The sequence below is a fragment of the Muntiacus reevesi genome, unplaced genomic scaffold (genome assembly GCF_963930625.1).
Source record: "Muntiacus reevesi unplaced genomic scaffold, mMunRee1.1 SCAFFOLD_106, whole genome shotgun sequence".
In the NCBI taxonomy this organism is placed as follows: Eukaryota; Metazoa; Chordata; class Mammalia; order Artiodactyla; family Cervidae; genus Muntiacus; species Muntiacus reevesi.
The window spans coordinates 93,335-102,413 of NW_027077932.1; the positions used below are offsets into that span (position 1 = coordinate 93,335).

At 53.8% G+C, this 9,079-nt stretch overlaps 1 protein-coding gene across 1 annotated transcript; it reads right to left on the bottom strand.

The window, feature by feature from the left end:
* Positions 1-652: 652 nt before the first annotated feature.
* Positions 653-1,438, bottom strand: LOC136155257 (melanoma-associated antigen 10-like). Its single transcript, XM_065917088.1, has one exon. The coding sequence runs from the start codon at positions 1,436-1,438 to the stop codon at positions 653-655; it is 786 nt and encodes a 261-aa protein (XP_065773160.1).
* Between the last annotated feature and the right edge of the window lie 7,641 nt (positions 1,439-9,079).

The following is a 9,079-nucleotide window of genomic DNA, read 5'->3' on the forward strand; positions in this document are numbered from 1 at the left end:
GCCATTGCTGTAAGTGTGGGGGTGTCCTGCTTCTCCTAGTGTCCCCACTGCTAACATGGCCTTTTACGAAGCAGAGAATCTGTACATGTCTTTGGAATAACTGAGCCAGTGAGAAGGGGTCTCAGATAGTCTGCTACTTTTTTTAATAATCCAGGAAAATTCAATTAACTGAGATCATTTAGTTATTGTGAATGACAGACAAGAAGGACATAAGCATGAATTCACTATGATTCCTTTTATTATCTAATTCTTTTCCATTCAATACTAGTGCTACGAAAGTTCATGTTTTCAAAACAGTTCTAAATTCTATTCCATTGTATTCTGTTCAAGACCACAAAAAAAATGGAAAACTTCCCAATCTTTTACGAAACAGCAAAACTCAAGTTTTTGAACTGAGTAACCACAAATACACTCGGACAATATCATTCACAAAGCCAATGAAGCTTCTTCAGCCTTCTCTGAAATCAAACTTTGAAAAATTTCTCAAGAAAAAAGAGATGAATCCCCATGTCATCACAGAGAACAGGAACCAAAAGATGCTACACACCAGTTCCCCCAACTGGCCCGGGCCCTCTCTTCTGAGAAGGCTGACTACGGCCTCTTCAATCACAGAAGGAAGGATCAATCTGGCTGCTGCTCTGGCTCAGGCCCCCTATTCCTCCTCCCTCGAATCCTCTGCAGGCATGAATGGGAATGCCCCCAAAGCCCTTTCCATGACCCTGAGCGTAAATGACATGACGTGCCACTTGCTGGTCTCCACATACGCCCGGGGACCCCACAGGAACTCATAACGAGCAGGGTGGCTGTCAGGCACCTGCTGGTAACTCAAGTATCCCTCCTGCACCCATACTTGGGTCAGAAGCTCCCTGGGCTCCCCAAAGATACAGTGCTCCCTCCCAACATACACCCCCATCCTGCTGAGTGCTCCCCAGACTGCCTCCTCAGGGGCCGGGTCTCCAAACCGCATGATCACACTGAGGACCAGCACCAAGAAGCCGGCCCTGGGCAGGCCCTCCCCATCGCTCAGCATCTCATCACAGGTGAGGCCCAGGGTGGGGACCAAGATGTAGGTGTGCTCCGCTGGGTCCACCTCCTTCACATCCACGCCAAAGACCAGCTGAAGGCACTCTGAAACTTCACTGAAGACCACCGGGAAGTGCTCCTGGTTATCCCTGAGGACTGTATCCAGCATTTCCGCCTGGGAGGTCAGCTCCTTGGCTCGATACTTGAGGAGCAGGAACTTCATCAGGTTAGCCATCATCCTATCCAGAATTTCTTGGGGCAAGGCCTCCACATTAGCTGAGGACGATGCTAGGGCATAGGTGGCTAAGTGGAATGCAGAATCCCCCACCTCCGCCTCCAAGAGTGGCACCTCGACAGGGCCATGGGCCTCGCCTGCGTCCTGAAGGTCATCCTCGGGTTTGCTGCGCTCACTCATCTCAACCACGAGCACAATGCCTGAGGTCAAACAAGACGTGGAAGTGAGGCAGAGGTACAGATGGGGACCAAGGGCCTTGGGGAGAGAGGAGCTGTGAGCAACCTGGGCTAAGAAACGCATCCTGGATTGGACGACACAGGCCACTTACAGCTCTCCCCTTGAGGGGTGCTCTCAGTCCTCACAGGAGCACTCCTCCTGGGAGGCCAGTCCCCTGGCTACCCGAAGGAGGAAGGGAGGTGGCTCCCCAGGCTGCGGTCAACACAGACCGAGATTTCTGGGTCCAATAAATTGGAAGGAATTGGGGTCTTCTGGGGCCCCCTCTCTGTTCTGGGATAGGGAGCCTCTGGTTCACTTCAGGTCACCCTCTCACCTTGACTCCTGATACTGCCTGGACCTCCTCTGCTGTCTGAACTCAGGACACAGGCTTCAGACCTCGGCCTTCGCTTCCTGGTTCCTGGAGCTCCTGTGAGAGAAATGGAAGTGACATCTAAGGGTAGTACTGTGCCACAGCCCTGGGCCTTCTGTGCTGGTAGGAGGGGGTGAACACTGGGAGTACAGCCAGTTGTGTGGTGGGTCCCTTGTAGTTCTCACCTTTCCCCGGGCATGGGCTGGACCGTCCCCTTTGGGGGAGTAGAAGGAAACTCAAAACAAGACACTGAGTAAACCAGATCTGAAAGAGTCACGTGCACCCCAATGTTCATTGCAGCAGTGTTTATAATAGCCAAGACATGGAAGCAACCTAGATGCCCATCAGCAGACGAATGGATAAGGAAGCTGTGGTACATATACACCATGGAATATTACTCAGCTGTTAAAAAGAATTCATTTCAATCAGTTCTACTGAGATGGAAGAAACCAGAGCCCATTATACAGAGTGAAGTAAGCCAGAAAGATAAAGAACATTACAGCATACTAACACATACATATGGAATTTAGAAAGATGGTAATGATAACCCTATATGCAAAACAGAAAAAGAGACACAGACGTACAGAACAGACTTTTGGACTCTGTGGGAGAAGGCGAGGGTGGGATGTTTTGAGAGAACAGCATGTATATTATCTATAGTGAATCAGATCACCAGACCAGGTGGGATGCATGAGACAAGTGCTCGGGCCTGGTGCACTGGGAAGACCCAGAGGAATCTGGTAGAGAGGGAAGGGGGCGGAGGGATCGGGATGGGGAATACATGTAACTCCAAGGCTGATTCATGTCAATATATGACAAGACCCACTGCAATGGTGTGAAGTAATTAGCCTCCTACTAATAAAAATAAATGAAAAAATAAAATAAAAAATAAAACTCAACATTCAAAAAACAAAACAAAACAGTAATAAAGTAACATGACCAGTATTAAAATACATGGCTAGTATTAACAACACACACACACACACACACACACACACACACACACACACACACACACACACACAAAAACAAGACACAAGCCTGAACAGAAAGTGCTGTGGGGCCCCACATGCAGCTGCACCTGCCCAGGTCCTCGCGAGTGTCCTAGGCTGCGGAGATGCTTGGTCCTCAGCTCTTCCTCACGTCCTGCCTGGCCTCCAAGCACTGACCTCAGGGGCGGGGGTCTGCTCAGCCCAACCTCACAGTTGGGGAGTCCAGCCTCTGCCAACCTGAAACCTCTGCCCTCTGCCCGTAAAACCTCACCTCCCGAGTTCCCTAAGCCAGCGGTCAAGAAACTGCTCACCCTGCTCACCCCGTTCTGGGCCCTCCAAGACCCTCTTCCAAGGGCCAAGATCCCTCCCTGTTGGGGTCAAACCGCCTCAATCCTTCCTCGCATGGAGCCTGGACTCCAGGCAGGACTCGCCTTTGTCGCGTCCGCCATTTTGAGACCCCGCCGCTTTCACAAGGCCTCCAGTCTCTCTGAGATCCGCATGTGAGGAAGTCAGACAGACCCAGTGTGCTCTTCTCACCCCAAGGGCTCCCAGGACCGACTACAGGGAAGGGGATCTGTGGGGTTCCATCGATCCTCACTCAGGATAAACGCAGTCCTCCTTCAGGAACTTCACCTTGCCTCCACGCAGGACCTGGATTCTCTCCTCTCCGCAACTTAAGCCCCGCCCCTTATACCAGGAACCCAGTCTCTTGAAGACCCGGATGTCAGGAAGACAGCTCACGACTGTGGCACTCATCCTGACCCCACAGATGCCGTGCACTGACACCAGAGTCGGGCTTCTCTGAGGTCTCCTCTGATTAGGGGTTCAGGGTCCTCTAGTCCATTTTCAGGGTCCTCAAGGTCTTCAACCCTGCAGGGTCTGGGAATCGGCCCCCCTGTGACCCCGCCCCATATGCGATGTCCCCAGTCAGAGAACCAATGTCAGGAAGCGAGCCCATGCACTTTGGGCTCATTGTATCCCAGGTCCAACAAGGACCAACAGAAGCTCCAGGCTATTCTGAGGTCTCCTCTGTTTAGGGTCCAGGGTCCCCTCAGTCGCCCCTCAGGGACCTCAAATTGAAACCCAGGAGGAGCTGAGCTTCTTCCCTCTGCTCACCTGAGGCTACACCCCCTTTCCCATGTCCGCAGTTTCTCTGAGACCCAGATGTCAGGAAATGCAGCATGTGCTCATCTACCCTCTGTGCTCCCTGAAACTTGATGTGAGGATCCCGCCTCTGGTCAACACAAGGGGCATGCCCAGATCTACCAGGGCTCAAGATGAGGTTCCTGAGGGAGGATGTAGGAACCCCACAGATCCCTGACCCTGCTGTCAGCCCTGGGCCACCCTGGTGATGGGATGAGCACTTGGCAGCCTCTTCTGACACCTGCATCTGTGTCTCAGAGACATTAGGCAATTGTTAGGAGGGGCAGGGTCTCAGATGGACAATGAGAAAGATCTTCTTTCTTTTGAGAGTCAAGGTGAGGACACTGAGGAAGGACTGAGGAGACCCTGGACCCCAGAGCAGAGTGGGCTATGGGGGGACATATGGTGGATGAACATATGCTGCATTTCCTGACTGGGTCTGAGAGAGACTGGGGACCTGGTATGTGGGCTGCCTTCCTAATATCTGGATTTCAGACTGGTGTCCTAGTATAGAGAGCGGAGTTACTGACATCTGCATCTCAGAAAGCCTGGGGTCCTTGTGTGAGGGTTGGGGCATTAGAAGGGGGGAGGAGAGAATCTGAAGTCATACCTGGAGATAAGGTGAGGTCCCTGAGGGAAGGCTGAAAGGACCCCAAGTGAAAACTCTAGGGATCCCAAGATAAGAGTGGTAGAACCCCACAGATGCCTGCCCCTGCCATTGGCCCTGGGAGCCCTCGGGGTGAGAAGAGCACACTATGTCTGTCCTGAGTTCCTGACATCCAGCTCTGTGATAGAGGGAACCTGGTGTGAGGAGCAGGGACTACAGTGGGGAGACGACAGAGACTAGATCCTCCTGGAAGTCAAGGTGAGGACCCTGAGGGAAGAGTGAGGGTAGCCAGATCTCAGAACAGAGGGGACCCTGGTAGTCCCTGAGCAGGATGACCTCGTGCCGCATTGCCTGACAACTCTGGCATAGAGACTGGGGACCTCTTGAAAGCAGGGGAAACTCCAAATGTCAGACGGGACAACTTCAGGACTTGTCTGGAGTCTAGGCTGCATGCAAGGAAAGACTAAGGTGGTTAGATCCCAACAGGGAGGGATCTTGGCCCTTGCAAGAGGGGCTTGGAGGGCGCAGAGTGGGGTGAGCAGTTTCTTGACCGCTGGCTTAGGAACCTCGGGTGGTGAGGTTTTTCAGGCAGAGGGTGAAGGATTCAGGTCGGCAGAGCCTGGACTCCTCAACCCCAATGAAGGACTGAGCAGATCCCCGCCGCTGTGGTCAGTGCTGGGAGGCCAGGCAGGACGTGAGGAGGAGCTGAGCACCGAACATCTCCCTAGCCTGGACCCCGCAGTAGACCCTGGGCAGGTGCGGCCGCATGTGGGGGCCCTCAGCACTTTCTGTTCTGTCTCGGGTCTTGTTCTGAGTTTCCCTGCAGGCCCCAAGAGGGGATGGACCTGCTTGTGCCAGGGGAAAAGTAAGCACTACAAGGGAGCCCTGAGGGGACCTCTCACTACACAACTGTGGGGACCTCACAGTGTACACCCCTCGTACCGTCAGAGAATGCTCACGGCTGTGCCACAGGATACCACAGAGGTGCCCCCTCCATTTCTCTCACAGGAACTGCAGGAATCAGGAGGCGATGGCAGACGTCTGAGGCCCATGTCCTGAGGTCAGAGAGCAGAGGAGGTCCAGGAAATGCCAGGAGTCAAGGTGATGAGGGTGCCCTGAGTGGACAACAAGGGCTGCCCATCCCAGAACAGAGGGGACCCCAGAAGGACCTATTCTCCTTACCTTGCAAGTCCTAGAAATGTCGAGCTGTGCTGACCACACCCTGGGGAGCCACCTCACTTCATTCTTCAGGTAGCCAAGGGACTGGCCGCTCCAGAGGCATGCCCCTGTGAGGTCTGAGAGCACTTTTCAAGAGGAGACATGCAAGTGGCCTGTGGCCGCCCAGGGTGTGGGTCTCAGGTGAGGCTGTTCACAGCCCATCTATCCACCATCCAGGCCCTTGGTCCTCAACTGTCCCATTTGCCCCCATGCCTCACTCCTTCCTCACTCTGTAGTTTGATCCCAGGCATCATGTTCGTGGTCAAGATGACTGAGCTGAGCAAGCTCGAGGAAGACCTTCAGGACCCAGGTGAGGTCAGGGCCCTGTGGAGGTGCAGCTCTTTGGGCCTGAGGTTGGGGAGGGTGCATCCCCCTCAGCCTCCTCCCCCACAGTCTCCTGCTCTGCCCTTGTGGAGGCCTTGCCCCCGGAAGCTCTGAAGGAGATGGTGGCGAACTTGATGAAGTTCTTGTTCCTGTAGTATCTGGCCAAACATCTGACATCCCAGGCGGAAATGCTGAAGAAGGTCCTCAGGGATGACCAGGAGCACATCCTGGTGGCCTTCAGTCAAGCTTCAGAGTGCATACAGGTGGTCGAAGGCCTGAAGATAAAGTAGGTCGACCCCGGCGAGCACATCTACATCTTGGTCCCTACCCTGGGCCTCACCTGCGATGTGATGCTGAGCAGTGGGCAGAGCCTGCACAAGGTTTGCCTCCTGCTGCTGGTCCTCAGCCTAGTCATGAAGAATGAAGATTTGGCCCCTGAGGAAGCAGTCTTGGGAGCACTCAGCAGGATGGGGGTGTGTGTTGGAGTAACCACTGTGTCTTTAGGTAGCCCAGGGAGCTGCTGACCCAAGTGTGGGTGCGGGAGGGATTCCTGGAATACAAGCAGGTGCCTGACAGCCACCCTGTTCCCTGAGTTCCTGTGGGGTCCCCTGACCTATGTGGAGACCAGCAAGTGGCAAGTCTTGGTGTCTGTGCCCAGCGTCAAACAGAGGGCTTTGAGGGCCTCCCCACTCCTGTCTGCAGAGGCTGCGAGGGAGGAGGAATAGGGGGCCTGAGCCAGAGCAGCAGCCAGGGTAATCCTTCCCTCTGGGACTGAAGAGGGAGTAGGCCAACCAGCCCTCTATGGAGCCCATCTTCTGGGAAGGACAGTCGCCAGGGCTGCATTCTGATCCCTGAGGTCTCTCTCGGTGGTAGATGAGCCAGGACTCACCAGGGCCTGCCCTTTTAGCAGAAGGCAGCCACAGGCCTGCCCGTTGGAAGGGGAAGGGTGGAGCCAGGGGCATGGTTCTCAACCTGTCCAGGGCTTGGCTCCCTGAAACAAGGCGCAGGGCAGCAGATGGAAGCATTTGCAGGCAACCTGAAACACACTTCTCTATACTTTCAGACAGGAGATAAGCTGGGGATCACATATCTGTCCCCAGAACCCCCCTCCCACATGGGGCCAGGGCTGTCCCTCCACATCACCTCTGTGACATCATGAAACAAGTAAGGAAGCAGACTACCTAATTGGCTGCCTGGCCCACCACCCAGATTCTAGAATTTCCAGACAGTATTTATTGGCCACTACCACCCTGCTCTGAGGCCCTTCTGCCCTGATCATTCACAGGTTGGGTAGAAATGCTCTTGGACTACACTAGCTCCATGGATAGTCAGAGTTCCACTGAGGCAGGTGCAGCCCAACTCACCCCATTCACTGATGGAGAGCCCGCAGCAGGGCACCCTCCTTATGTCGCCCAGATCCAAATGTGGATTCAGAGGAGGCTTTGGAGAAGTGGCGGGACCAACCCAAGAGCCCAGATCCTGGCTCCCAAGACAACCCGCCCCACAGGACCCGAACCCATCAACAGCCAATGAGGAAGAGAACAATGCCGTCCGTGGGCTGTCCTTCCCCAGGAAGCTCTGGATGAGTTTGGAGGATGCAGCCTTCACGTCAGTGCACTGGAATGATGAGGGAGACATGGTGGTAATTGAGGCAGATCGCTTCCAGACAGAGGTCCTCCAGCAGAGAGGCTCGGACAGGATCTTCAGGATATCACCAAAAGTTTCATCCACGAACTGAACCTGCATGGGTTCAGTAAAATCCACCATTCATGTCGCTCTGCAGGGAAGAAGTGGATGACGGTAATGTAGAAAGCCCTTCTGGGGAGAGTGGACTAGACAAGCCAAGTGCTGGGTGGATTTCAATTTCCAGGAGAACTTTTTTCTCATGAGAGGGTGGTTAAGGGAAGAGGAGAAAGCAGGCCTTGTCGTGTTGCACGAATCCCCTTAGACAGGATCCACAGGAGTGACACCAGACCCTGAGAGGCCACTTGATTTCAGGGAGTGCCTATAACAACTGCCAGGAATGAGAAGACCTTGTTTCCATAGTCAGGCAAGGTCGGGACAGTGGTGGGAAGAAGGGCGGTGAGGAAAAGCTATTCTCCCCCACGATGGCTAAAGTGATTCATTTCCTTTCAGATCTATCACTACTCCAAGTTCCAGAGAGACAAGCCTCTCCTCCTGCAGAACATCTAGAGGAAATGCGACCCCAGAAGAACTGCTCAGCCTGTCACCAGCACATCAGCGACCCCAAAGAGAAAGTAGCAAGCAGTGGTGCCCAGATGCGCTCTTCGATTCCATCATTAGTACACTGGAGAGGCTGACAAGCAGGTCCAGAAGGGACCTCAACTGTTCACGGAACCCCCAGACAGCACTCATTTGTGCTCTGTGGCCTTTGGTTTATGGGCAGTGGAGCACGTGGGCCCAGGTCAAGCCATGTCCTCAGCGAGCAGGGCTGCCCCAGTGGAGAGGGTCCTTTCAGCAATATCATGTCTATACCCCCGGTCACTGCTGGAAGGGATGGTGCAGGGGAACTGCCCCAGAGCTCCCCAAGGTACCCAGATTATGGTTCAGCGATGACTTTGTACAACACCTATGATTCCATCATGAGGGGAGCCTTTTCAGTTGTGGACCCAAACGAGGCCCCCTAGGCAGAAGAGGAGCAGGAATTGTCCTTGGATTACAAGTGTGCCCTCTGTGAGGATTTTAAGGATAAGCCCAATACCTGACCTGCCAGATCCCCAGGCACACTCAAAAGCACTCTTTTGTAATCAAAAATCTAGTTTTGGCTCTAATAAAATACACCAGAATTTCACAGGAGTAAATAAAGAAGCAAATGAGAACTACTACTCTGTGTTCTTTCTGTCTGTCCATGCTATTCACATGCCACTGGCTGAGCGAGATGAGGCTGGAGGACCATGACGCAGGCAGGCCTCAGTCTGGTCCCCACGTCC